General features: G+C 56.3%; 3 protein-coding genes across 3 annotated transcripts; 1 reads left to right on the top strand and 2 right to left on the bottom strand.

Moving 5' to 3' along the window:
* Positions 1 to 6,034: 6,034 nt before the first annotated feature.
* On the top strand, positions 6,035 to 9,053 carry LOC119090583 (cytoplasmic dynein 2 intermediate chain 1; the record flags this gene model as incomplete). Its single annotated transcript, XM_037213412.1, is given in 5 exon segments — positions 6,035 to 6,198; positions 6,421 to 6,566; positions 6,878 to 7,091; positions 7,495 to 7,621; positions 8,573 to 9,053. Coding segments are annotated over 5 exon segments (774 nt in total). The 3' UTR covers positions 8,696 to 9,053.
* A 709-nt stretch (positions 9,054 to 9,762) lies between these two features.
* On the bottom strand, positions 9,763 to 13,075 carry LOC119090418 (vitamin K-dependent protein C). The gene is made up of 6 exons (XM_037213218.1): positions 12,863 to 13,075; positions 12,031 to 12,231; positions 11,564 to 11,686; positions 11,202 to 11,292; positions 10,775 to 10,898; positions 9,763 to 10,230 (listed from the first exon to the last, which is right to left on the bottom strand). The coding sequence occupies exons 1-6, from the start codon at positions 13,015 to 13,017 to the stop codon at positions 10,055 to 10,057; spliced, it is 870 nt and encodes a 289-aa protein (XP_037069113.1). The 5' UTR covers positions 13,018 to 13,075; the 3' UTR covers positions 9,763 to 10,054.
* A 749-nt stretch (positions 13,076 to 13,824) lies between these two features.
* Positions 13,825 to 26,445, bottom strand: LOC119089462 (dymeclin). Its single transcript, XM_037212171.1, has 14 exons — positions 26,361 to 26,445; positions 24,126 to 24,286; positions 23,625 to 23,771; positions 22,600 to 22,815; positions 22,003 to 22,107; positions 21,481 to 21,614; positions 20,437 to 20,628; positions 19,586 to 19,767; positions 18,872 to 18,997; positions 18,181 to 18,294; positions 16,733 to 16,924; positions 16,178 to 16,354; positions 15,330 to 15,443; positions 13,825 to 14,964 (listed from the first exon to the last, which is right to left on the bottom strand). Exons 2-14 carry the CDS (start codon positions 24,263 to 24,265, stop codon positions 14,812 to 14,814), a joined length of 1,992 nt encoding a protein of 663 aa, XP_037068066.1. The 5' UTR covers positions 24,266 to 24,286; positions 26,361 to 26,445; the 3' UTR covers positions 13,825 to 14,811.
* Between the last annotated feature and the right edge of the window lie 273 nt (positions 26,446 to 26,718).

Below are 26,718 nucleotides of genomic sequence, written 5' to 3'. Positions count from 1 at the left end.
AGTTATAATTAAGGTGCTTTGAATCAACACGGTTTCACATGACTTCAGCTGCCCCAGGTTTGAATCAAAGTCCAGACAAAATGCACCCGAACTTGTGGATGTAACAGTTATTAGTGAGCTGAACAGAAAATGTTTCCTTTAAATGGCAAATTTGGAAAAATGGCTAACAAATAGCTGAGCTTGTTTATATTGGTGTGACACGCTGAGTACCTGTTGGTGGTATCAGCTCCTGCAAAAGGTAAGTGTCGTCCGTCATTAGTGATAGGATAGTAAGCGTGCTTTTTCTCAATCGGCATTCGTTCGGAACTCTCAAGCAGTACCTGGTTTCGATAATATTTGAAGGCTTATGTTGTGTTTAACGCCTTCCGGCGTGATTTATTTATTTTGTTTTGCTTTTTTGGGTAGTGTAACCAACTAACAGGCTTTAGCGCATGTGGCTCGAAGTTGATCTCAAGTGATTCCTTGGGCCGCTGAAATAAGTAAAGGTCATCTAGAGGACAAGCTTGCAAAGTATTTTCGACAGGTCAATATCATAACGTTCGCCTTGGGAAAAGCTTGGTCATTGTGCATGCTCAAGTTATGGTTATTCGAAGAGTCGCCACTTAGGCTGTGATGCGGGCTGAATATCATTCAAATTATCAGCTTGCCAAGGGCTTTTGCTGAGAATGTGTTTGGGTGGTGTACCATCATTGGACTGCTGCGGCGCCGACTCATTGGAACAAGGCAATATTCGCTTAGTGTATCGCACAATAGCACTGATACAGGTGTACGCGCCAGTCCTCAGCAGGTTCCTTGCACTAAACTGCGAGCTATGAGCTTGCCGGGTCTGATCTGCATTAGAAGTGTATCATATGCCGGCAACCCGATCGCATACAGCATTAACATTACTTACATATTGTTGTCGTTCGATTTGTTCGTCATTCAGGTAGCAAGGTCAGCCTCTGACACTCCTATAGCAGTGCCAATAATCGAATGTGAATATGTTTGACTGGAGGGAAGTGGAGAAGCATCGTCTTGAGCGCGGCGTTGGGGTCGAAGAGGGTCGAATTTTGGCGAGGGAATGCATGAAATCGCGCTACCAAAGTACCCTGCTGACCGCCGCGCGCTAATTTGAGCTGTCCATGAACTGCCACCTTGCCAAGACATCCATGGTAGGCAGTTGTTACGCGCTCACTGAACTTATTTTTGTCCAAAGTCTATGCGGAAGAGAATCGCAGCTAAGCGTAAAGCGTAGTGGAATATGACGTCATCAGATGGTCTGCATTGTTCACCGAAATGCGTTACTTTTATTAGCGAGGCTTGGGAAGGCCTGTCTTCTAGCCATGAAATAGGCAGCATTTGTCTGAAGGGGACATATATCCACCATACACTGTGTTGCAAACATCAAGGCGCACCCTCAGCACAATTGCGAACAGTTGGGTCTTCGAATGGAATAACAACAACGAATGATGACAATAAGAACGTGGATCGAGTGTGTGATTTAATAACATCACGTAGTTGGTCCAATGGTTTTGAGTCACAGAAGAAGAAGATGAGCTTCATTAATCTAACATGGAAGACGGTGAACAACGCGAAGCATTTCAATAGATTCACCATTGAACTACCAACTATGCCATTCAATCGTACCCATTTCTGTGATTTGTTGTGTTAACTGAAAACCCGTACATCCGAGTTTTGTGAAGAACATAATGCTGACATCACTAAATTAAATAAGGTTGATCCGATTGGAGTTCGCGTTTTCCCCCTTAGGTCGTCGTTGGACTTAAAGCTTAGAGCAATCTGTTTTCTGATGAAAAGAACTTCAGGGATAAGTTAGAACCACCTGTGTATGATCCTTCGCGAGCTAGGATATAAGCCACTAGGGCTTAGCACGTGAAGTGTTAAGAGGCTTCAGGGGCAGGGCTGGTTAGGGCTATCTCCAAAACAGTTCAGCTGGCTTTTCAGGACTGACCTGGTAACAACTGTCATGACAAGAACTGTGACCACAAGGGCATGCACATACATAAAACTATTGCCCGTGTTTGTAGACCCTGATTATCGGCTGGTGTGAGGACTGAGCTTAACCCCGTATTAGCACTAGGCTAAGTTATATCATCGCGGTTTAAAAAAATGTCTACCTTGTGAAGGACTGCGCGTCGCGCAAGCAGTGTCGTCTGGTTTAGCTATAGGTAACGCTTTGGATTGAGCTCTTACTGGAAATCCTTTCCGATCCGTGCAGGGAACGTCTCAGACCCAACGAGGACGACCTAACCGAGGAGCTGCAGACGACGAGGTCAAGATGCGGGTCAAGTGGACCAGCACCCCGATCCAGTTCGAACGTCAAAGTGACGACCAACAACGAGGGCGAGCTTGTCAGCGGTCCGACCTACTACGTGAGTGCCCCATCGGGACGTCGTGACTTGCCGCTCCCGCGTGTTGGAGATGAACGTGGTCAATGCCTGATGGAGATCGACGCTGGTCTGAATCGTTGTCCAGCATCCGTGGTCTTGCCAGCTTGCCGGCCCCTGTCCAGCTGTGAGCGGCGGCCAGTAGACGTGCGCGTCGGCGCCACACCTCCTCCTGTGTGCGCCCCCTAGGGACTACATGCGGGGGGTGGGCCGGTGCGGACATCGGCGGAGGACGAGGAGAACATGGAGGACCGTGCGACCAGAGGCAGCGCATCTGACTCAACAAGTTCCCTCTGGGCGCCGCTGGATACCGGTGCAGCAGTCAGAGTCCTACCGAGAGCCGTCACTAGCAGTCCTTTGGGTCGCGAACCGACTCTCCAGCGGCTCCTGCAGAGGTCATGTCGCAATTGTCGCCCTTGAATTATGTTTGGACTACGCAGTCTTGTTCCATTGGTGGCAATTGGGTTAGCAAGCATTGCGCGACCCAAGCATCAGTTAATGACTAGTCAGATTTGTTGCAAATTACGATAGCTTTACCCGCCCTCGCCGCACACATCTCATCAGGTCCTTGTTTGCTGACGCTGCTAGATCTCAGCCGCGTTGTGTGCCGAGGCTGCTGATGCTTCACTGTAGTGTATGCTGATGCTGCTGACACTCGGCTGCAGTGTATGCTGAGGCTGCTGGCCCTCGGCTGCAGTGTATGCTGATGCTGCCGACCATCCGCTGCTGCATTGCTAAGGCTCCTGACCCTTGGCTGCTGTGTGTGCTGATGCTGCTGACCCTTCACTACAACGTATGCTGACGCTGCTGACCCTCGGCTGCAGTGTATGCTGATGCTGTTGGAGGAGGAGCGGGCCCGCACGGCCCAGCCGGACAGCAAGTCATCGGCTGGCCACCTCAACTTCACCAGCGCCTCGGTCCGGCTCGGGGACGGTATAAAGGAGCTGCTGGCCGGCCGGTCGGTCTCCCACCTCAGCTTCTGCGACACGGACAACAAGCTGCTGGTCACGGCACACCGGGCACGGGCGGCCGCCGGTGGGGACTCCGCCGCGGCGGCGGCGCAGAAGACGGCAGACAAGCCGGACGAGGAGACGGCGCAGAAGACGGAAGACAAGGGGTCCGCCGACGCGGAGGTGATAGCTCCCACGAAGCGGCGGGCGTCGGGGCGCCGGCCGGTGTGGGCCGTGTCCGAGTCCGGGCCGTTTTTTCAGTAGTCTTAGGCTAACGAGGTGGCTTGTATTTTTCGTTCAGCAAGCTGTCATCGCAGATGAATTGGGAAATTAACCTGATGCCCTTTGAAAACATCACACACTCTGCAGGTGTCTATTTCATTCCCGAAGGCTTCATCCACCCGCGGAAAACTTAAACCGGTGGCCTGCTCCACTTCCCGAGGGTGTGTGAGTGGGCAGTAGCGTGTGATGTGCGTACGGCCCTTCTGTGACCACACTCACCATCGACTTGCTGTTCCCCAGGAGCCGGGAGTGGACCAGTACGGCTTGCTATGTGTGTGGTCGGTGAATGAGCCGTCGCAGCCGCAGAAGGTGCTGATCACCTCCTCCCAGCCGGTCTGCTGCTGCTTCTCGCCCGTCAAGCCTCGCCTGGCGTTCGCCGGGTGAGAGTTGTCTGCCACTCGACGGCGTCAGAGGGTGGGACTTCGCTGTTAGTCAGTTTAGTTCAGTTTTGTTCAGCACCAAGTTGGACACACCATCTTAGTGGGAGGCCACCACATACCGGTGTACTTAATACGATCGGGAAGGGATGGGGAACGGTAAAAGTGTAACCCTGAATAATTATTCAAGTGCAACTCGTTGTGATTAAATGGTTCGTTTATATTTCGTCGAATCCGTGACCTTGTCGTTGTATTGTTGTATTTTCCCATTCTGCTGCGAGGTGTCTCTGACATGTTTGGTGGCGCCGCCAGATGGCTTGGCGTGCGCTGGATTTATATAATGTAGTTCATTTTGGCGATTCCCTGCGCCAACCTTATGTGTCCTTTCGTGTGACTGTCGCATGGTCTGCGTCTCCCATCTGTACCGACCTGTCCGCATGACCGCCGACCCCACGCCACTCACGGGTAGTCCTGACCTTCACCTCTCACGTAGTCCCCACCTCTGGCACCTGGCCTTTGTCTCTGACTCCTCTGACCTCTGGTCATCATGCCAGTCCCATGACCTTCGCCCCTGAGTCGTGACCACCATTGACCTGACCTACTCGGGTCCCCTGTTAACACATCTGGCCCATAACCCGTACCCATGACCCCTGACATTCACCAAGGCTGTTTCGGGTCAGGGGTTAGAGGTGAGATGTCACCAGTAATATTTGACTTTGATTTGCAGTTCTTGACCTTCATATGTGACTTATGACCTTAACGTTGCGCCCTTGACATTCAGTCTAGCCGTGACCGGCTCCGGCTCCTGGCCTTCACATCTGGCCTGGCCAACGGGCCTTAACCTGAGCGCGTGGACAGATGCGCTGACGGGCCTTGACCTGAACACGTGGGCAGGTGCTCGGACAGACCTTAACTTGAACGCGTGGCCAGGTGCACCGACGGCTCGCTGGACGTGTGGGACCTGCACGAGCCGGCCTCGGAGCATACGGGCCCACGGCGGCCGGCCGCCGGCGCCGCGCTTCGCTCGCCCACCTACAGCACGGCCGAGATCCACCGGGCCGAGGCGCACACCGACCCGGTGGTGGCGCTGCGGCCGGTGCCCGTCGGCAGTGGCGAGGCCGAGGAGGCCGGCGTCGAGCCCGGCTCATTCCAGGTACGGCGGCGGCGTGTCTGGACGGCGAGGCCACCGCGTCAGGCGGCTGGCGTGCGGTGTCAAGCCGCTTCAAGGTGCGTACTGGTGGATAGTTAATAGAGTCGATAGAGCCGCAGTGCTGGTGGACTGCTTCTGTCCACCAGCACTGTGGCTCTCTTCGGCGGAGGACGACGTGGCTGCGTGACTCCGTCGGTCGCAACGGGGTGGACCCAGCCAGACAGCAGACTGACCCGCTCTGGTCCGGTCAGCTGCGACTACTCCGGCCCGAGACAGACGTGTGTGCAGACGTCCGCACTGGGCAGGGCCTGCCGAGCGGCTCAGTGACACGCCGCGGCTGCCGAAGCTGTGGCTGCTCTGTGTGCTGTGTGTTGGTCGGTGCTGACCTGTCTGACGGGCTCAGACGCTGAGAGTGGGGCGTGCCGTGTGGTGTGTGTCGGTCGGTACTGACCTCTCTGACCCAGCTGTGTTGGTCGGTGCTGACCTGTCTGACGGGCTCAGACGCTGAGAGTGGGGCGCGCCGTGTGGTGTGTGTCGGCCGGTGTCGACCTCTCTGACCGGCTGGGACGCTGAGTGGGACGTGTTGTATGGTATGTTTGTAGGTCGGTGTCGACCTCTCTGACCGGCTCGGACGCTGACAGTGGGGCGTGTTGTGTGGTATGTTTGTAGGTCGATGCCGACCTGTCTGACCGACTCGGGCGCTGTGAGTGGGGCGTGCCGTGTGGTGTGTGTCGGTCGGTGTCGACCCGTCTGACCCAGCTGTCTCGGTCGGTGCCGACCTCTCTGACCGGCTCAGACGCTGACAATGGGGCGTGTTGTGTGGTGTGTCAGTCGGTGTAGAACTCCCTGACCGGCTCGGGCGCTGAGAGTGGGGCGCGTTGCTGGCAGATGTGTAGCCTGGACGCGGCCGGCCGGCTCGTCTTCTGGGTGGCAATGAGCGCGCGGCAGCAGGCCAACCTCGAGGTTCTGGACGGCGACCTTGGAATGGCGCCCTGGGGAAGGGTCAAGCTGGTCAAGATCAGCCACGTCACCGTCGACGACTTCCTGGATGCGTTAGTCAAACTGACATTCTATTTGTTTGCGTTTGGCGGAGGGGAGGTGTATGTTTCTCGTCCTTGTTTCTGTTTGTGTGTCTAACGTGTACCAGTATCGGGCCAGCGTGCGTTCTGAACTTACGTTTGTCTGCGCAGTTAACTCAAATTAAAAGATAACCTCGAATTAAAATATGTGTTAAGTTCCGTTCGGCAACAGTAGTGACGTGTCGACAGGAGCAGCCAGAAGACGTTCACGGAAGTGCACGACTTCCGCATCCATCCGACCGACCCTAGCCACATATATGTGAGCACGGACAGCGGCACAATTATCCACTGTACACGCCAAGGCATCAGGGCTACGCCACGCATGTTCCGTCCAGAAATAGGTGAGACAGGAGCGCTGGATGGCAGAGTGCACTCCGTCTGGCTAACTGGCTAGCACAGTCATGTAGGTAGTAAGTGCAGTGAATTCTTCAGTCACTTGTGCGAGTAAGTAGGTACAGTAAGTTCTTCAGTCAGCCGTACGCTGAGCAATTCCTTGTACCGCTGTTCCTTGCACCGGAGGGTCTGCGGCACCGAGTCATGCGGGGTGTTCTGACCCGTCGTACTCAGCGTGTCCCGGCCGAGCGTGCTCCTGCTGGGCCTGCCGGCGCCTGCCGCCCCCCGTGTGCTGCAGCGTACGGCGTCCGTGTTGCAGACCTGTCGGTGCCGGTGCAGTGCCTGGCGTTCTGCCCGTTCGACCAGCCGTACCTGCTGGCTGGCGGTGCGGACGGCTCGCTGCGGCTGCACACCACCTCGGGCGACCGGCCCCTCATCACCTGGAACAACGCGACGGCCGGCGCGCCCGTGCTGGCGCTCGGCTGGTCTCGCTCGCGGCCCTGCGTCTTCTTCGTGCTCGACGCCGACTCAAAGTGAGCCGGCGGCTGCGCTGCGCCGTGCCCAGCTGGCGCCGCCGGTTCCGTTAGCGGGGACACGCATGCGGCGGGCCCGCTGCCGCCAGAATGCAGCACAGTCTGCCAGTCGGATGCTGCGTGTAGAGGCATGGAAAGAGGAGTCCTTGCTTTGGCATCATTCATGTCGAGGGAAGCTGTCTCACACCTCGCGTGGCCTGTCAGCGCTAGCGACGATTAGCTTTCCACTACATCAGCGGGGATTATTGCGGCTTCGTCTGCCCCGCCTGCGCCTCCAAGGTAATTGTTATATCACCCCACACATATCCCAACCGAGCAGCGGCAGGCCGTGGGTGCGGCGCGATGACGCCTGTCGCCGCGTGACCCAACGCCGAGCAACCCGTGCGTGCGCTCCATGCTGCAGGATCCACGTGTGGGACCTGAGCGCCGGCGACATATTCCCGGCCGAGACGGACGAGGTCAAGTCGGGCCAGGTCACCGCCATGGACCTCAGCTACGGCGCGGAGGGCGACAAGCCCGTCACCCACCTGGTAGGTTGAGCGCCGGCGGCCAGCGGACGTCGGTCGGCTCCCGGCAAATGCTCGGGTGGCTGCGACCAGTGTGTCATTTAAAGAAGATTTCTCGCTTGGCTGTCACTTTGTCGCTTAAATTGGTCACTTGGCCGCCGGTGGGTGTCATCAGCTGCCTCCACTACAATCGAGGTTGTGTTCCGTGCTGGTCAGTCCCTGCTCCGCGTGGCTAATGGGTACCCACTGGGGTCCGTCACGCGGCCAGCCTTCCAAAAGGCGGTTGAAAGCGGTTTGCTAACAGTGAAAGGAATCAAAATACTTTGAGCGAGAGAGGAAAACTGCTCACACGATCTTATCGGAGATTACTCTTTACACTGCGGGTAAATTATTGGTGTTTCTGTAGCTCAGTTGCATACACCAATAAATGTACAGATTATGAGAAAAAACATATTCTGAATAATCAAACACAAACGGCCTGATATTTAGCTGTCCCGTACATTGTATCTGAGTATGTATGTTCGTGATATGACGCGCACCATGACACGGTGGACAGTGCGAATGAACATGGATAGACTTAAAGTGATGTTTAACGCCTGGAAAGGCTTGCTAATTCAGCTTCAGGTGGTCAAGTAATACAAGGGGCTTACTTAGGACGTCTGTAGACGTGGAAAGACAGCGGGATAGTAGTGTCGTTGCGCTTAGCCAGTTGAGATGCCTGCCGGGAGTGAGGAGAGGCACAGAATGAGAAGTAAACTCGCCCCGTTGTGAAAATGTTAAGTGCTGTAGCAGCAAGAAAACGTTTTGTTTTTTTTAAATGTTGGTAACTCGTCTCCCTCCAAAACATGGCAGTCTGACTTTGTATGTAAGTAGTGATACAATCTGTACTGTCCAGCGTCTGTATGGGAGGTTTTGACTGCCGGTGTCTGCCGGCCTGGCCTGCGGACGCGCTGGTGTCACCGGTCCCTGTCGCAGGCCGTGTGCACGGACGCCGGCACTGTTGAGGTACACAGGATCTCGGAGACCTACACCAGCGCCACGGACGAGGCGGCAAGCACCGAGATGGAGCAGTTCCTGCACTACGTCCAGATCATATGAGATGGTCGGAGCGGGACGGAACCGCAGCGGCGCGGACGCCGCCCAGCGGACGTGCGAGGGCGGCGGCTCGAAGCGGGTCGCCGACGATTCGCCGCGGTCGCCTCGCGTGTGCTGGGCGCGCACCCGGCTAGCGCACCTTTATACGCCCGCAGCAGCCGCTGCTGACCGCAGCACACTCGGGCCGTCCGTCGGCTTTGGCTGTTGTAGAAGTGTGTAAACCGTCGACGGGGGTGAGACGTTGCCGATTTGCGTGAGATTTATGCCGGGTGCCTGGACTTGGAGGACGCGAGACCTCCACTGCAGTCTGGGGCCAGAGAGACGCGCTGGATTGGCTCACATGCAGGCAGGCAGAGTCTCAAGCAGGTGATGTCGTTCTTTCACGGGGAAGTGGGAAAACAGCGATATTGCTGCTGGCCGAAGCTACAATCAAGCTGTAAACAGCGTTTTATTTGCTGACACGATGCGTAATCGTCAATGCAAAGGTCTAAACGTTTCACACATGATCTCTCCGTCCAATGCGATCGTGGCCTTAAATACATTACACGTGGGCGCGCTGACCCAGTTCAGTGTTTCGTAGGCACCCTCGATGGCACGCTATAGAACGCTGTGGTATACACCCCTGTCCTAGTCACATTTGTTCATTGTTTCTTTCCGCCAGATCCCGGAAAAATGTGGGTTGCGTAGATAGAATACCATCCCTGATATCTGGTAAGCATTATGTGGTATCAGTAGTCTATTTGCGCGTGCTTGCCGTGTGTTTACCTGACGTCCGTATGAAGATGCAATCACCGTTCAGCTGCTGTGATCTCACTGCAACTAGTCCGTCCTGCGCTCACGGGCCTGACCGTATATTACATGTGTCTCATTTTGATGGACCGTCGCCGGTCTGACCGTTGTTACAGCACATCTCTACCGCCAGCGGCGTAGATACGTTAATGTATATGTATATATTTTCAAATACACTTGATGCCAATGACGATTTTGTTGGTAACGCAAGCTGATAAAAACCGTATGTGGTGGGCTCTGAAGGCCGATGCGTTGAACGCAGAAGTTGAGAAAAAACATGCTCGTTTTCAGGGTACCCAGTTTGCGTACGATGACAGATTTGTTACTGCTTCGACTAGCACCCTGCTCCTCCACTACACACCATTACCATTAGAGCTACCGAGAAGCACGGAGCTTAGCCGCGTCTGCCAGCGGTGGGGAGGCAGCGGCAGAACTCGGGCGGGAGCTGTGACGGCCACCGCCGCGGGCCGCGCCCCGCCCATGCTGCGGCGGGGTTCCAGACTTGGCCGTCGCCCTCCTCAGCCGCGGATCGTCAGATCGCGTCGGGCCGCCTGCGGCTCCAGCGCTCTTCAGCTAGGCCTTGCACATTTCGCCTGTGTTCGCGCATGTCACCCAGCCCAAGATGTCCTTGTGGAAGAGGTTGGTGTAGACGCCCGGGTCGTTAACCTCGTTGCAGCCCCAACCGAAGCTGGTGACGCCGACCAGAAACCAGCGGTAAAACTGAGGGTGGTAGTACATCAGCGGTCCGCCTGAGGGCACAGGAAACAGTCAGAGCTGACAACGGAAAATTCGAAGTTACAATGACAACAGGGGGGCTTAAGTGACATTTTACAAGCGTTTGAGCAACGCGTGGAACGCAAAGCTTTTGCAAAGTGCGAAAGTGTAGTGTTTTGAAGACTGCATAAGCCCGACTTCTCATTTCAGACATTCTTTTTCATTTTAATTATCGTTGACGCATGAGACAACGAGGACATGTCGCCCCAACAGCTGGGGTAGGCCCGGTGTGCTGGCATCAGCACCGTCTGGCGGTGACTGGCGTCTGCGTCCATCACGCCAATAATACGGATAACGACACTTAAAAGACAGCCAGATGACTGCTCCCAGTCACACCATGTCGGTGCTCCTCACGCCAAATGCGCCCGGCTGTGTCGTGTGCCAAACGCATCCATCACGACAGCCGGGGCGCATGTCTTCTGCCTGGCTGGGATCGACGTCCCCCACCCCCCACTGTCGTCAGTGGGGGGGGGGGAGGCACTGGCCGCTACCGGTCCGGGCATGGCCCGGCCGACTGACCCGAGTCGCCGAGGCAGGCGTCGGTGAGGTCGGAGACGCCACACAGCATGCGCTCCGTGAGCAGACTGCGGGAGCGGTACTTGGTCCTGGCCTCGCACGTGTCCCAGCGCACCAGCTCCATCCACTGACGGCAAACGGTTCAGCTGCTGGTGCCCGCGGCCACGCGCCACTACGGCGGTGCAGACTCGCAGCAAACACTGCCCTCACAAGCCGACCAACGGCGCTCCTCCAATCGGACGCCGTCGGCAAGGACAGTATGGACTTCACCGGAAACGGGCACCATTCGATGGCGTTGCTATCAGTATGGCTGGTCAAACGCACATACACACCACCCTCGACCTGGTTGCAATGGAAATTCCCAAAGCTGCTGCACAAACGCGAGGACCCGACCGATGTTACTGTGTTTGGCATTCCTTTGCGTAGATACCTTGGTCTTCATGAGTTTTTCGGACTGACGTCCAGCGTACGAGGTCCTTCCCCAGCCCGCAGCCACCACCCACGGGTTCTTCGCGGGAAACCTGCCGGCGACATCCGCACCAAACTGTGGTTAAGCTGGCAGTGCCAACCAGATTCATGGCTGCCGTGCTCTTCAGTCGGCACACATTGACGGTGGAAGTAGCTTCTGTAGAAACAGCATCGACCTCTCGCGTTGGTACTGCACCACATCAAGACACGTAACTTTTTCATAAACTTGGCAATGCAATGGTGGAGTTATGCGCAATGAACAAGCCAGTCATGCAGGACGCGTCGTCACTGACGGTTTGCATCGTTCGTCGCCTCGCTTCTCACTTGAGGTTATAGGGTAGACATATTGGGTAGATGACTTTGTTGATCTCGACTGGCACGTCCAGCTCCAGCAGCGCTACGTCGTAATCTTTGTTGGTGTCTTGATACTGCACCTTCATCACCGCCCTGCGGAAGCTCATCGGGATATGAGGATAATATACCAAATACCAATTGAATACGTATTACAGCTGTGTTATTGATGATTTATGCTCGAGCTAACAGGGACATCAAATTGTTTGATTGCTCCACGACTTGCATCATGAATTCGGTGAAAGATGTGTGCAGCCGTCCATTGCGGTTGGTACAGGAATTAATAAACCATTAATGCAAGTTCATCTAGGATTATTTAGCGTAAGGAAATAGGCATCCAAGGATTGCGCTTCCACTACGGCGCTAGCGTCCAGCTCGGGCGAGCTGTCACCAGCTGGCGGCCTGTGGCGCGGCCCCTGTTGCCGTGTGCCGGACGCTACCTCTTGATGTTACGCAGCTGCACCTCGGGCGGGTCGCTGCGCGCCCAGTGCATGCCGAACACGAGCTCGCTGCGCCGCCAGGAGTCCTCGTTGCGCAGCTTGGCCAGGCAGTGGGCGGCGGTGAGCACGAACCGGTCCGACACCAGGCTGCCCGAGCAGTACGGCAGGTTCGGGATGGTTGCCAGAGGGGATGTCTTGATCCTGCCAACCGAGGCACGCTCAGATGAGGCGCCACATCACACCGGACCGCGTCAGCTGAGACACCCCGAGCTCTCAGGTAACCACGTGGGACCTCCAACCCCGGACGATCAGCTTCATTGGATTCTTGAGTGTACTGAAACACTCAACATGAAGGTCCACAAGCTTCTGATTTCGATGGAAACAAATATGGAAAGCCGGCGCCACCCTACGCTCCGCCTTGGTAATGTGTGCGCGACACGTTCTTGTCTAGTGGTTCTGGAGATGTATAATGGTTGGGTAATGAACATTTTGGAGGCCCGTGACCGTTGCAAACGTCATACAGGCTCAAAACCACCCCAGGGAAAACTTTTAATGTTGACGTTAAATATGTCAACGGAACCACTGTCACAAAGTAAAAGACAAAAGCTGCGTTCACAACGCGCTCCGCCTTAGCATTTTTGCTCTAGCGGATCGGTAAGCAAATCTACGAGAAGTCGCTTCTCTTCGTCGCGTGGACTCGCGAAGCCGGTGGTGCTGGGTACGGTAAGCTGCATCCAAAGCATGCGTAAGCACGTCGCATGTATCAACGCAAACGTTTCGAAGTCTCTCATTACATACTGACCCAGACTGATGGCATCCACATGTACCTTACCTCACCGCGGCGATCCATGGAAATTCGTTCTTTCCGGTTTCCACACCATTAACGATTCTAGAGCTTGAGACGCCTGGTTGTCCACATGTGCAGTTGAGGGCTGCATTAGATTTGTCCAAACCGAAGAAAATGAATATGATTACAAATGCAAACATCTCAGATGCGCTCCATCAACACTTGAATTTGGTCATGATGTGATCCACCATGGCGAATTCAGAGCAAACTAAGTTCATTAGCACGTAAGCTTTAAGGAATCAAAACAAGTTTGATTGGTCTGAACTCGTGATGTTTCGCGCAAAGCACCTTTGTGCTTTGAACACCTACTATGGTCGTAGAGGCTGGCAAGAAATAGGTTTCCTCTACACATAACCTCAAGCGCGTGACATGATAAAAGTTCCATAGCCACGCTTCCGCACCCACACCTACATTGAGCCCCGAACACGTCGGTGCATCATCCCGATAAATGTTACGATCAAACCCGGTAAGTTCAAAATGTCAAAATTCAAAATGAGATTGAACCACTCGGGGCAATTCACCCACATACCAACCAGGGCGGCACAGTGGGCACAAAATTCGTCCATGATCCCTGCAGTACACTTGAAGGGACATGCTAATGCAATGCACTCGAGGGGACATGCTAATGCAATGCACTTGAAAGGACATGCCAATGTAATACACCTGAATGAACATGCTCACATAAGTCGCCAGTGCCTCAGTCACTAAGATAATGGGCCTTAAAACGTACATGAACAACAGAACCACTGAGATAATCATCGAGGCCGATACAGAAATGCTACCCAGTCAGGCGTGCAGTGGAAAATGCAGTGCAGTAAAGGCGTAACGCTACTTTATGCATTTTCCCAATTTATGGCGAAGGTTTCTTCGAGATTGATCCTGCCTCCACCGACACAGATGTCAAATCTGTTCCAACGGATCAATCACAGTCACAATAATCAATACCGTTTATTAAATCAATTTGCGTCGTAACAGTGTAACTACTTGTAACAACGCAAGCCAACACGGGCAGCACCGAGGCCGCCATCCATTCACACCCGTGACAAACATCCGCGGTGAAAGCAGGATAACTGTGCATGAAGTAAACACGTCATGAGCTGAGGGGATCTAGGCGGTGCGCGGCAGCGAAGATTGCGTCCTATCACAAGCTGCGACCGCGCCGCCCGGGCCGCGCGCCCCTGGCGTAACTGCAGGGCGGGGCGCGTGGCTGGCGCAGCAGCCAGAGGTCATGCGGCGAGGCCGGCCACGAGCTGGCATTGTGGCGATGCAGAGAGGTCACGGCGGCGGACGGTCCGCGCCGCTGGCAGGGACGCAGCAGACGGAGCAGCCGTGGCGCCGCCCGCCGACGCCTCTTCGTCGAATAGACACGGTACCACGCGCGATGAAGTGAGGCAGACGCCTCTGACCGTCAAAGGCAACGGAAAGGTTCGCCAGAGCTGGGCCGCATTTACAGTCTAAATATTCTAAGATAAATCTGCCCACTGTTCAACAAGAATGCCTTTCATTGCACTTCGGGTCAGCCTTGTCGTACCGATTGCGAGCAAACATACACAACGTTGCCAGGAATATTTTGCCACCCATAAATCATTGGGGAAAAGGATGCATACCAGATGCAGAATGTTAAACAAGCATTTCCTAACTGAAACACGCCAGAAAACGCCTGTCCCTGAAGGTGCCGAGCAACACGCGTGCGTTCTGCATTATACCAGCTGCTCGCACAGGCAGGATATACCCAGCGGCGAGACATTACTCCCCTACCCAGTCCATCTCCTCAAAAACCGGGTCAATAAATAAATGACATTTACCACTCCGCAGTCAGCACGTCGTGTCACCGGCGCTCCGGGCCAGCCACGGCAGGCGGCGGCGGCGACGCTGTCCGCCGGCGCGCGCCCGCACGGCCGGTAGCGGAGCCGGCCGGCGCCACGGCGGACCCCTCAAGACTCCGTGCCCTCCGGGCTGAACAGGCACACGTTGGCAGGGCTCCAGCGCAGGTCGCTCCCGTTAAACAGCAGAGACCACACGTACGGGATGAAAAAGTCCTCCGGCTCGTTCTCCTCGACGTACTTGAACTTCAGCTCGGGGAATTTCTGCGGGAGCAGGGAGACAAGGCGTTGGTGAGTAGCTCACTTCATCTCCAACACACGACCCCTCTCGGCGTCGCTCTCTGTCCAAGCGTTACATAACCCAGATCGGTGCCCGCCTGGTGCACAGACCGGGCAGGCAGAGGGGGGGGGGGGGGGGCGAAAGGGACGTCACGCTCCGCGAAGGGAGACAACCTTAGCCCAGACCCCAAACGGGTCGGCGTCCACACCTTGAACGACCCAGCGTCCTCCCACGCACAGCAAAGGGCGGCCCGAAGCTGGACGACCGGCCGGCGGCTCCAAGGCCACACGCGTGTGAACGGCGCCCTGGCATCGGACGCCGCGCGGTGGAACGGGGCCGCGCCACCCACCTTGAGCCGCTCCAGGGGGAACTTCTTGGCGCCGTCCTCGATGACGGCCAACACATCCCGCACGCCGATGTCCTTGTGCAGGTTGTCCAGCTTGGAGTTGAAATACAGCAGGATCTGGCGGCAGCGGTAGTACAGTCAGTCGACAGCGCCAGGCATAGCACGGCAGCGAGCGTACGGCGGTGGCTGTCGCAGACGGTTGGAGCCACACACCGGAGCGTGGGCACGCCCGGACCAGCTCCAACGCACATCGGAGGGCATGCAAAACACGCACACCTTCGAAACGGGCACAGGACTGTCAAGAGATTGGCGCACCGTCTATATAACGCGCCAATCAAGCACCCCTCCAGCGGACCCACCGCCATCCGAGCACACCTTCAGCGGGCCCACCGCCATCCGAGCACACCCCCAGCGGGCCCACCGCCATCCGAGCACACCCCCAGCGGGCCCACCGCCATCCGAGCACACCTTCAGCGGGCCCACCGCCATCCGAGCACACCCCCAGCGGGCCCACCGCCATCCGAGCACACCTTCAGCGGGCCCACCGCCATCCGAGCACACCTTCAGCGGGACCACCGCCATCCGAGCACACCCCCAGCGGGCCCACCGCCATCCGAGCACACCTTCAGCGGGACCACCGCCATCCGAGCACACCTCCAGCGGGTCCACCGCCATCCGAGCACACCTTCAGCGGGCCCACCGCCATCCGAGCACATCTTCAGCGGGCCCACCGCCATCCGAGCACACCTCAAATGGGCCCACCGCCCTCTCTCCCCCTCTCTCTCTCTCGCTCTCCCTCGCCCACCGAGGGCGGGCTACCAGCGCGGCCGTCCCGGCGTCCCTACACGTACCGTGTCAATGTTCTGCGTGATGTCCTGGAAGTTCGGGTGTGTGCGATACAGGTGGAACACGCTGCGCTTGTACAGCAGCGTGTACACCAGGTTGGGGTTGTGCGGGAGCTGGGACGTCAGGCACGAGTTGATGATCTCCAGCACCATGCGCAGCACCTCCTCCAGCACGGCTAGGTCCTGCGGAGCGCGACACGCCGGCTCAGTACGGCGTCCAGCCGGCACCAGCAGCGGCACACCGACCGGCCGCCACACCACACACCAGCCGGAGCTGCAGCAGAGGCGCCGCAGAGACACACGGCAATGACTCGGCCAGTCCCACTGGATGCAATCATCTCATCGTCATGCCATCCAATCACTGCCTCAGCACGAGTACATATCACTCAGTCACAAAAGCTGGACACCCCGAGTCAAAGTCTGCCGTCGGGGCCGTCCCAGAGTCAAACTACCGTCCGAATGCACGCGCCTACACACTGCCGACGCCCGCGTCATCGGTCCTGATCACGGCCTGACGAGGCCGGCAGGCGGGCCCGGCACCGCCGAAGCCGGCGCGCACACCTGAACGGCCTCGTCGTCGGGCTCGGCGGCGGCGTCGGCGGCGGCGCGCAGCCGCTCCAGCTGGCGGCCGTGCCGGCGCGCCAGCAGCTCGAACAGCGACACCAGCCGCTGGCAGACGTACGGATGCAGCTGACGGAACTCGCACGACATGTTGGCCAGCGCTGCCAGGCAGTTGGTGTGCAGGTACTTGTCCTGTCGGGCGGCAACAACGTCAGCCCACGTACGCACACACGCGCACACATACACACATGTATAACGCTACACACGCAGCTCCATGAAATAATCCATATTGATTCAATCATGGCCTTACATTCGCACACGTTCCTCCACTACCGCACCATACCAGCATAAACAGGTGGTTTCAGCTAAACCCTTGGAACTACAAAACCGAAAACCCCAAACAGTAGGTGACGGCACCATCACTGGGCCTGACCACACGCCAGCACGACCGCCGCGCTGGCGGACTGCGGAAGAAGGGTGACAGCTAAGGCACTTATCGCAAAACACCGTTCGCCTATGATAGGTTGGTAGATGGTAGCCGCTTCTGAACATTTTTCGTACCAAAATGTAGTGATATTTCGGTTGCCACCTCCGGGTAGCCGAGGAAACTGATGCTGGATTCGCCACCCCGCCGCCGTGCACGAATTCCACGGCGGGCCCATTGTTTGGCTTGGCTGATAGGAAAGGTTAGCTGATCACTGACTAACGGGGGTTAACCCAGGCCCGGGGTGGCCGCACCGTCACGTTGTGCGACGTGCAAACTCATTGGTGGTCTTGTCTAGCGCACGCGCGAGGGCAAACTTAGGCGATTAACTGAAATAACACAGCTTGGAACACGGTCGCATGGTACATGCAACACTCCTTCCCTGGCACATGCCATGAACCTAACACCATCCACGCAGGCTATTTGAAATAACTCTCTGAAGCGACTGGAAACTTTTCTCAAAATGCGAAACCGCAGCCGGCGTGAGCCAATGACGGATTTCACATTCTGATCGATACTCCACGGTCATCCACATCGCCGCGATATCGCCGGGCCGGCCGTGGGGAACTCTCTCACACGTCTTGAGGTGACGGACTTATCTCCGAAACTCTTGTAACTCTTGAGCTCTTAAGCCTTGATCGTTTTAGCTCTTAACTCTTAAGCCCTGATCGTTGTTTTGCCGTTGTGCGGTGGCGCCCTCGCCGATGCCAAGATCATTTTGATCACGGGACCATTGTGAAGGGGTGAACAAAGCTCGGCTTTTCCTTCCTAGCTACATAATTTTATATTTTTCCATGTAAGCTTTCCGCATCATGTCTTTGTTCCCACTGAGCAGCAGAGTATAATTTCCTCGCCGTGTCTTGGAGAGCAACGTGTCGCGCGAAGTCACTCGGCAGCCTCCACCCCGCCGCGTTTCCTTCACACCGGCATCAGTCAGTCTGTCCGGAGCGGCGGCACGACTTACCCTCATCTTGGTCATGTTGTACTGAATGGTTCGGATGACCACGAGGATAAGCAGGCCGCCGAGTGAGATCTCAGCCAGCGGCCGCTCTGTGTACCAGCTGACTTGTCTCAGCATCTGCGAGTGCCGGCGGAGAGGCGTCAGCCGGACCCGGGCCGTGCCCGCCGGCGGCCACCGCCTAGTCATCTACACCGACAGGATCGGCCCCCAAGGGTCGCCCTCACCCGCCCAGATCGCCCCACAAACCGGCAGGATCGGCACCCTCACCCGCCCGGGCCGCCCCACACACCGGCAGGATCAGCACCCTCACACGCCCAGGCCGCCGCACACACCGTCAGGACTGGCGCCCAAGGATCCCTCGCCCGCCCGGGCCGCCACACACACCGGCAAGATCGGAACCCATGGGCCGCCCCCACCCGTCCCATACACCGACAGAGCGGCCGCGGCAATGGCGAGTGTGCTCCCGCTCGCAGCGTCAGCCATTCATCCGTAGTAACCTCCCGACAAAGCCCCACTACACGTCCGTATCGGATCCTTCCACCACATCATGACTGCTGCCGCAGTCCGGCCGCCTCGCACGCCTCCTTCATGATCAAACACCTCCGCGACAGACGGAGCGGCGAGCCGGCACAGTCCGTGTCGCCACAGTGGCCTGGACCGCGGCGGCCGCGGCGGCCGGACGAGCCCGGCGTACCGTGGCGTGCACGCTGCGGTTGAACAGTTCGTCCTCGCTCAGGATCAGCAGCACGATCAGCGACATGTAGATGTGGTGGCTGCTGCTCTCGGGCGCGTTGTACAGGACCCGCAGCGTGGGCAGCACCTGCCGAGCGGGGACGGCGGCCGGTCAGCGGGCAGCGGGGACGGAGGCCGGCCAACGGGCAGCGGGGACGGAGGCCGGTCAGGCGGCGGCGGCCTGACCCCTCCTGGTAAGCCGAGCCGCAGCACGGAGCACACGCGCAGCCAACACGAAGCCCTCCAGCCGTGCGTCCAGAAAGGCCGACGGACAGCACCAGTCGTGACAGGCTGGCCGGCGGACAGCATTAGTCGTGACAGGCCGGCCAGCGGACAGCACCAGTCGTAACAGGCTGGCCGGCAGACAGCACCAGTCGTGCCAGGCTGGCTGGCAATGGGCGCCACGAGATGTCCCGTTCCGACGACAGACGACTGCTGTCCGTCGGAGCGGACCGGCGACGGGTAGATCAGACCGCGCGCGAAAACCAGCGCTGCGCTCCGCAGGCACCTGATGGGTGTCCCCACCACGGCCCAGACCGTTGGCGCTACGCGTCCTCCTGCGCTCCATCACAAGATCACCATCCATGCTCTGTCATAAAGGTCACTCTTGCTAGGCAGCCCAGAGCCAGCACCGGCGGTGAGCGTAGGAGCGCTGTCGCCTGGCCCGTCGACTCACCAGGGCGTCGATGTCGGTGCGCGAGAGCACGTAATGTCGGAAGGCGGTGTTCTTGTGCAGCAGCAGGTACAGCAGCAGGGTCGTCTGATCGGTGCAGGGTGGAGAGCAGAGCGCGGCGTACAGCCCGCTCAGCTCCATACTGAACGCCTCGGGCGCCGCCACCAGCTGCGTCTCGGCCGGGTCTGTCGGCGCGAACCACAGCAAAACCACACAAGGTCAGCCGGTAAGACGCAGTCGTGCCGCGCCGTGTGCGTCGCGCGCAGAACTATCTGCTAACGAGTCCTCGCTTCTGCTTCTACGTTCCACCCAAGACCTAGACCATACTAGCTAGCTGTTATTATTTTTTTTTCATCCCGGAATCAGCAGTGCATCTTTCCAATGCAGACGCAAAACGTCATTACTCAGGTTTTGGGCCAAGTCATTTTGTAGCAGCCATCATGACAGTAAATACAATCCGAACACACCCACTGACATATTGAAAACAGCCGGTGCAAACAAAAACCCAGCGGGGTGCCGGTAGTGTAGTGGTTAAGGCGCATGCGTTAACCAATGCGAGTCTGGGAAACCAGAGGCACGGGGTTCGATCCCCAGCGGTCCCCGCCCTTCCTGCCAGGGTGAGAGGCAGGAGGCACCATAAAGCCTCAGCAGCTGAGTGCGTCGTAAACTCCAATAACAACAAAAACGCAGCCTAACGACCTTCTGATGACTATCGTTACAATGAGCTTTGTTGGCTGCCGACTTTTATGTTTTCGCAAGCACCAACCCACACCGCATGGGTGATTTACCCCGCTCTCCTCCCCCACCCCCATTGCTGCATCTCCTGCTGGGTCGGTCGGCCGGGGCGGCCTTACCCTGCAGGTTAGACATGTGGAAGAGCGCCTGCCGGAAGGGGTTGTGCAGCTGGCTCTGGCTGGTGCAGTGGTTGCCCAGCACCAGCAGCAGGTGCAGACTCTGCTGGGTGAGCGGCGGCAGGCGGCCGGCCGTCTTCTCCTCCGTCGCCGGCTGCGCTCCGTAGCCCAGCGTCAGCGCGCTCCACAGGCCGCCTGGCGACGCACCGGGGCGGGGTCAGAGCCGGGAGGAGGCGGGCTCCACAGGCCGCCTGGCGACGCACCGGGGCGGGGTCAGAGCCGGGAGGAGGCGGGCTCCGCGGGCCGCCTGGCGACGCACCGGGGCGGGGTCAGAGCCGGGAGGAGGCGGGCTCCACAGGCCGCCTGGCGACGCACCGGGGCGGGGTCAGAGCCGGGAGGAGGCGGGCTCCACAGGCCGCCTGGCGACACACCGGGGCGGGGTCAGAGCTGGGAGGAGGCGGGCTCCGCGGGCCGCCTGGTGACGCACCGGGGCGGGGTCAGAGCCGGGAGGAGGCGGGCTCCACAGGCCGCCTGGCGACGCACTGGGGCGGGGTCAGAGCCGGGAGGAGGCGGGCTCCACAGGCCGCCTGGCGACGCACCGGGGCGGGGTCAGAGCCGGGAGGAGGCGGGCTCCACAGGCCGCCTGGCGACACACCGGGGCGGGGTCAGAGCTGGGAGGAGGCGGGCTCCGCGGGCCGCCTGGTGACGCACCGGGGCGGGGTCAGAGCCGGGAGGAGGCGGGCTCCACAGGCCGCCTGGCGACACACCGGGGCGGGGTCACAGCTGGGAGGAGGCGGGCTCCGCGGGCCGCCTGGTGACGCATCGGGGCGGGGTCAGAGTCGGGAGGAGGCGGGCTCCGCGGACCGTCGGTCAACACACGGCCAACTTCCGTCGCAAAACTGTCAGCCATGCATTTTAATATTTAAACGCACTTTCCATACCTCATGTTTTGTCATAAAAAGTACATCCATCGTCACGACGCGGTGACACAAGTGCGTTCGGCTGCAGTCCACATTCATGCGTGGACGCGCGCGCGTATATACTGACTGGCGATTCCCAGAACTAGGCTGCCACCGCCCGTGTAGCGGCTGTCCGGCGCCGGCTGGCGCGTCACCACGTGCTTCAGCAGCGTCTTCATCAGGATGCAGGCGTGGATGGCGCTGCGACCCGACATCAGGGTCCTGCCGGCGGGAGATAGCGCGTCAATGGGGGGGGGGGAGGGGGGGGGATAAACCAACAGCGCCCGGCCCGTCCTCACACACAGCTCTCGCCACCGTCAGCCGGTTTGGCCGGCCCTATAATGTGCCTCACCCCTTTGGAACAAAAATAGGTGCTGCTGTGCAGTAACACACGAATGCCTCTTGGCTACATGGTATCTTCAGCCGGGGATACGACCAAACATTTCCCATCGGTTGGTTCCATATTTGTACACGGACTGAAAAACGCACGCTGTGATACTTGGACGCGACTGTCCACAGACCCACATCCCTCTCAGTGCATCCCGCACACTGTCCCCCCCCCCCGACCGCGCCACCCCACCCCACAACGTCGCGGTGGCTCAAGCCGCACCTGTACACGACCAGCGAGTGCGCCTGCTTGGTGGAGTACATCTGGCAGCCGAGCAGGATCAGCAGCGTGTTCAGAGCCTCCAGGTGAATGTAGTAAGTCGCGTCCCTATGCAGCGGGCGAGGCGTCACAACAGCGGCAGCAGACGCCGATACCAACGGCGCCTACTCAATTTAAGATTCAGTCATATTTTGAAATAATGCACTTCTGGGACTCTTAAATCAAAGCTCTCGTTACTCAGCACTTGTGCAACTTTCACCACTACCACTTCATTGGGAAATTTCAGATCAACGGCAGCATTGGTGGCGAAAGCTTAAACGTGCGGCAAAGCTCGCCCAAATCCGTCCTGCCCTCTGTCACCTGACCTTTAGCACGACCACTGCCTCATTCGAACAACAATCAGCGCGGTAACGGCGTTGAGGCTGCCGTCGGAACGTTCCTGGCTACAATTGTATAAATAGTCTTCGCCGCCTAACGTTAGCACGGCACGACAGGGGACCGCGCCACACGACGCGACCCCGGGACCACGTGCCGCGTGGAGCGCAGCCACCGCTCGGCAAACCGGCCCAGCCGTGGTGCCGGGAGTCCAGCCACACTCACAGCAGGGGTACGTCCACCAGCACCTCGATGAGCGCGTTCAGCAGCGTCTCCAGCTGGCTGCCGGGCTCGGCGGCGGCCGGGGGCGCGCCGGCCGCCGGTCGCGGCCGCGCCTCCAGCTGGCGCACCAGCTCCTCCTCGCGCAGCAGCTGCACGCACAGCTTGCAAATGCAGCGGATGGCCAGCAGCGCGTTCAAGGTCTCGTCCGCCAGCCGGTTGCTGCGCAGTGGGAGAAAGGGGGAGGGTACGGGAGGAGGGGGACAAAAGTTAGCGACGCCATCTTGGACTCGCAAACGCTTGTGCAGCACACCATCAAACTTGTGAACAAACTGCTGTCACAAGATCATGACGCGACCCACACGACATACTAGTACAGTGACCTCCGTTACCAATGGTATGAAACGCGAATGCCCTATGCACTTCTGGCACCATCCATTTGAGCGCGTGTCGCCGTCGTTGAAGGCATATGCATACATCTTGAATGAGAGCGAATTTAGAGCTTCAGAATGCGGGCATCTTTTGGTAACTTTACCATTCACTTAGATAAGACGGTAGTAATAGCCTTATTCGTCAGACATAAAAAACAACAGGAAAATGGAGATATAGATGTGTTGGGATTTCGGCAGAATGCCTTTCTTACAACAATAGCAGAAGCGAATTCAAAATTGCCTGCCAATGGTCCTACTAGATTTTTCAGCGTTTTTTTTAAATTTTTTTGGAAACAGCGACCCACAGTTTTTACATGACATCAACATCCGACATTCAGTGTGACATGAGGCTATTACTACAGCATTTTCTATGTAAATAATATTCCTCGCATATGCAATTCACAATTTAGGTAACTTTATCATTCATTTAAAAAAGTGCTCTGGCGACCCTACAGTGACTGGCTGTGACATAAGGATGTAGCCCAGCAGTCAAAGACTTGTACAAAACGCCTGCTTGTCATTCACCGCCAATAACGACGCCAATGGCAGCAACATCTAGACCATCAAAGCAAATGAAAAGCACGCCAAAGACTATCTCACCCTTCAAGCTGAGCTGAAGCCTTCAGATCTGAGGCCTTCAGCAGGAAGACACGCATCAGTGAGCCCAGATTCCCCGTCTCCAGGTTGTTCGTTAAAAACAGGTTGAACAAGCTAGAGACATTCTCCTCCAGTCTACAGTCGTCCTCCCTGGGGATAAGGGAAAAAACCACGACCTTCAGTGTGACAGCACGAAACGACAGGTGCTACTGACGAATGGTGTTACTGCTGATGTCGATGAAAAGAGGTACACAAACACAGATCCATTCTTTAGTTTATGTTTAAGGAAACCCGTCGGACGTCGTTGCACATCTCGTAAGGAGAGCCAGCAACTACAGTGCCTATTTGAGCATTTGGGTGCTGTAGGGTTGTATGGATTTGAGCTCAGGCACCGCACGCAGGAGCCAAGAGACTTAATGAATGCACGAGTCTGACTATGTGGTGAAAATATTTTTGCCTGATATTCCATTGTGCCTTCAGTACAAGACAGAGTCACAAACTTACTTTGTTAACCTCTTCTTGAAGCGGAACTCGAGCAGTTTGTCCCAGAATGGATCATTGGGAGCGATGAGTTCCTTGCTGACCATGCGCGCCAGCTCCGGGCTCTCGGACAGGGAGCCCAGGTCACTGGCACCGGCGCCCATCGCCGCGAATGCCAAGCTCACCTGCAACACATTGATGGCCTCTGGTACTAGAGCAAGTGTGGTGGCAGCCAGGAAAATTGTCTAGCCAGGTTAGCAGCATATTATGTCCCAGGCCAAGTTAGGAATGGATCACATAATGTGACAAAGACTTTAAATCTACCCTAATGAAAAATCATGGTTCACTTACTGGACTACACATGTGGAAAGTGGGAAAGATGGGGAGGGCACAGGTGCAGCTGCTACCATCTCAGGAAGAGTTGAACACAATGGTTTCATATGGAAGTCATTGTAAAAATATCGCTTTACCTATAGCTCCTTATCTCCTCACTACATTATGGATCACACTTGGAATACATTGCTTTGCTTCACTATCTGGCTCTCCCACATAACTCCACATTTTCCATGCTTCAGCATCTTAAAGATGTGTGTTCAGTATGCCACAATATTATCCATAGTCTCAAAGCACAAAAGGAAACAAGATGTGCAGAAGATCCCCTATGAAAGCTCATCTTGCAAATATCTGATTTGCACACCCACACCCACACAACATGTGCTATACCCAGTGCAGCGGGGTGTCCATGTACACTGTTGTGAGCAACGTGCCCATGCCAGGCACTGCACATCACCCCGCTTGTAATGGCGGCGGCCCGGCTGTCAGTGCTGCCGGCTAGTCTAGGTCATGTGGCCTGGATGTTTGGTTAATCAGCAGCATCCCCTTGTGGTGCCAAGCCAAGGTCAGGCGCGTGGTGCAGTCGAGGGGCCAGTTGGGTCCTGGCTCCTGGCTGACAGGGTACATATTCTGTGTCCCCCACCCTCCCTTTGAGCCACTGGAAATGCCTAAAGGGTTTGTTCCATACCTTACATATGGCCTATGGCCTATGGATGACAGCTGGGGCACTCCCAGAGAGCTGCAAAACTGTCCTCCTACCAAACCCTTCTGGAGGCTCAATGGCAATGAGCTCCACTGTGGCACCCAGAGATGTTGTGTACATGACATGACAATGTACATGTAATATAGCATAATGATTAGAGCAAGTGATTTAGAGCTGTCATCAGAATAAGATACAGTGAATTGCTATGGTGTCTGGCACAAACCATCCATCATGTCCTCTAAATTAGATTTAACTGGTCACAGCAGCCCTTTAGGCAGGACCTTCTGAGCCTCCATCCTGTGATTCTGCATGTCATGGACTAGGTCATGGCAGACCACTCCACCTTCCATCATCACTGCAGTCACATTCTCACAATTTGTACCTGCTATTTGAGTAAAAACATTCCAACATTATATACAGCAGATCTTATTCAAATCACACAGCCCCTCCAATGACTGCACCAGTCAGTGTAAAGCTTTTATTAAAAATAGCATACAATTTCACGTGCAATATATGTTTTCTCAGAGAGACAAGGAAGGGCTGAGTCTGCCAAAAGATTTTCTGATTCTCTTTTTACCATTAAGAAAAAAAACTTCTAATTCAAGAAACAATACCTAAGTATAGCAATGCAATATAAAAACCATCCCCACACTCCTGCACTTTGGTATTCCATTTGTGCCATGATCATGTGACTGCATTAAAAGAGGTTAAACTAGGTGTGCATTCAGACATTCTGCAATGCTTGGTGTCATGGGTTGATGCCATTTTGGGTGCATGATAAAACCAAAACATGAAAAGAAGTCCCAATTGACTGAGATCTGATCACAAGTATGCTAGTGGTCACCATTCATGTGCGTGATATGGCAGCGACCTCACTTGAGCTAGCATCAAAGCATATAATTTGTGGAAGCATTACGTTCCAAAACAAACAAATGACCTGAAACACTACACACGAGCAGGCTGTAACTATTGAAAAATACAGGCTGCGCATTTGGAAAGGTGCTGAAAACATTCTTCCCTGTGGATCTCGTGAGCTGGTGACCTTCGTAATGTTGACGCCCGTCCAGGCCTGGCACGAAAGGACTTTGAACCAAATCCAGGCCAACGCTGCAAGGTTAGGCAAGGGACAGTTTCTGAACACTTATTCGAAGAACGTAGGCCCACACCTGACCAGCAACAAAATAGACCAATTACTATCCTGAAAATAACAGGAGATATATTACCTAGCAAAGTTCCAGCGGACCTCACGTTCCCCAGTCGCAGCAACCACGAGACCTCCCGCACCACCACCTCCACGCGACACCAAATTTCAGCCGAGGCCGAGAGTGCGGGTGCGAGATTTGTTGACGTGACTATAGAGAAGAGCATATAATTATAGTGCATAAAAGTACTTCTTTTTCCCAGCGTCTGCAGGATTTGCCATCGATATAGTGATCAAATAATATCATCAATTACAAAAATTTGTAACCTAGTTTGGTAGTCAATAATTTATAAAATCTTATCCTTTCAAAATATAAGCAAATCATAACAGTACTTGGTACTTGAAGGCACGCGTGTGACAAGATGCGTCCATCCTTTCAA

This window comes from Pollicipes pollicipes, unplaced genomic scaffold (genome assembly GCF_011947565.3).
Source record: "Pollicipes pollicipes isolate AB1234 unplaced genomic scaffold, Ppol_2.1 Scaffold_3087;HRSCAF=3621_pilon_pilon_pilon, whole genome shotgun sequence".
In the NCBI taxonomy this organism is placed as follows: Eukaryota; Metazoa; Arthropoda; class Thecostraca; order Pollicipedomorpha; family Pollicipedidae; genus Pollicipes; species Pollicipes pollicipes.
This window is presented reverse-complemented; position numbering and strand designations above follow the sequence as displayed.

What these genes read in the sequence shown, in the direction of transcription:
- LOC119090418 (XM_037213218.1), bottom strand. Translation starts at nt 13,017, where the DNA reads ATGTTTGCATTTGTAATCATATTCATTTTCTTCGGTTTGGACAAATCT. An exon ending in CCATGGATCGCCGCGGTGAG is followed by an intron (nt 12,232 to 12,862) that starts GTAAGGTACATG and finishes CTCGGTTGGCAG; the next exon opens with GATCAAGACATCCCCTCTGG. An exon ending in CAGCTGCGTAACATCAAGAG is followed by an intron (nt 11,687 to 12,030) that starts GTAGCGTCCGGC and finishes GAGCTTCCGCAG; the next exon opens with GGCGGTGATGAAGGTGCAGT.
- LOC119089462 (XM_037212171.1), bottom strand. Translation starts at nt 24,265, where the DNA reads ATGGGCGCCGGTGCCAGTGACCTGGGCTCCCTGTCCGAGAGCCCGGAG. An exon ending in GCACCGACATCGACGCCCTG is followed by an intron (nt 18,998 to 19,585) that starts GTGAGTCGACGG and finishes CCCGCTCGGCAG; the next exon opens with GTGCTGCCCACGCTGCGGGT. An exon ending in TCCCCCTGGAGCGGCTCAAG is followed by an intron (nt 14,965 to 15,329) that starts GTGGGTGGCGCG and finishes CTGCTCCCGCAG; the next exon opens with AAATTCCCCGAGCTGAAGTT.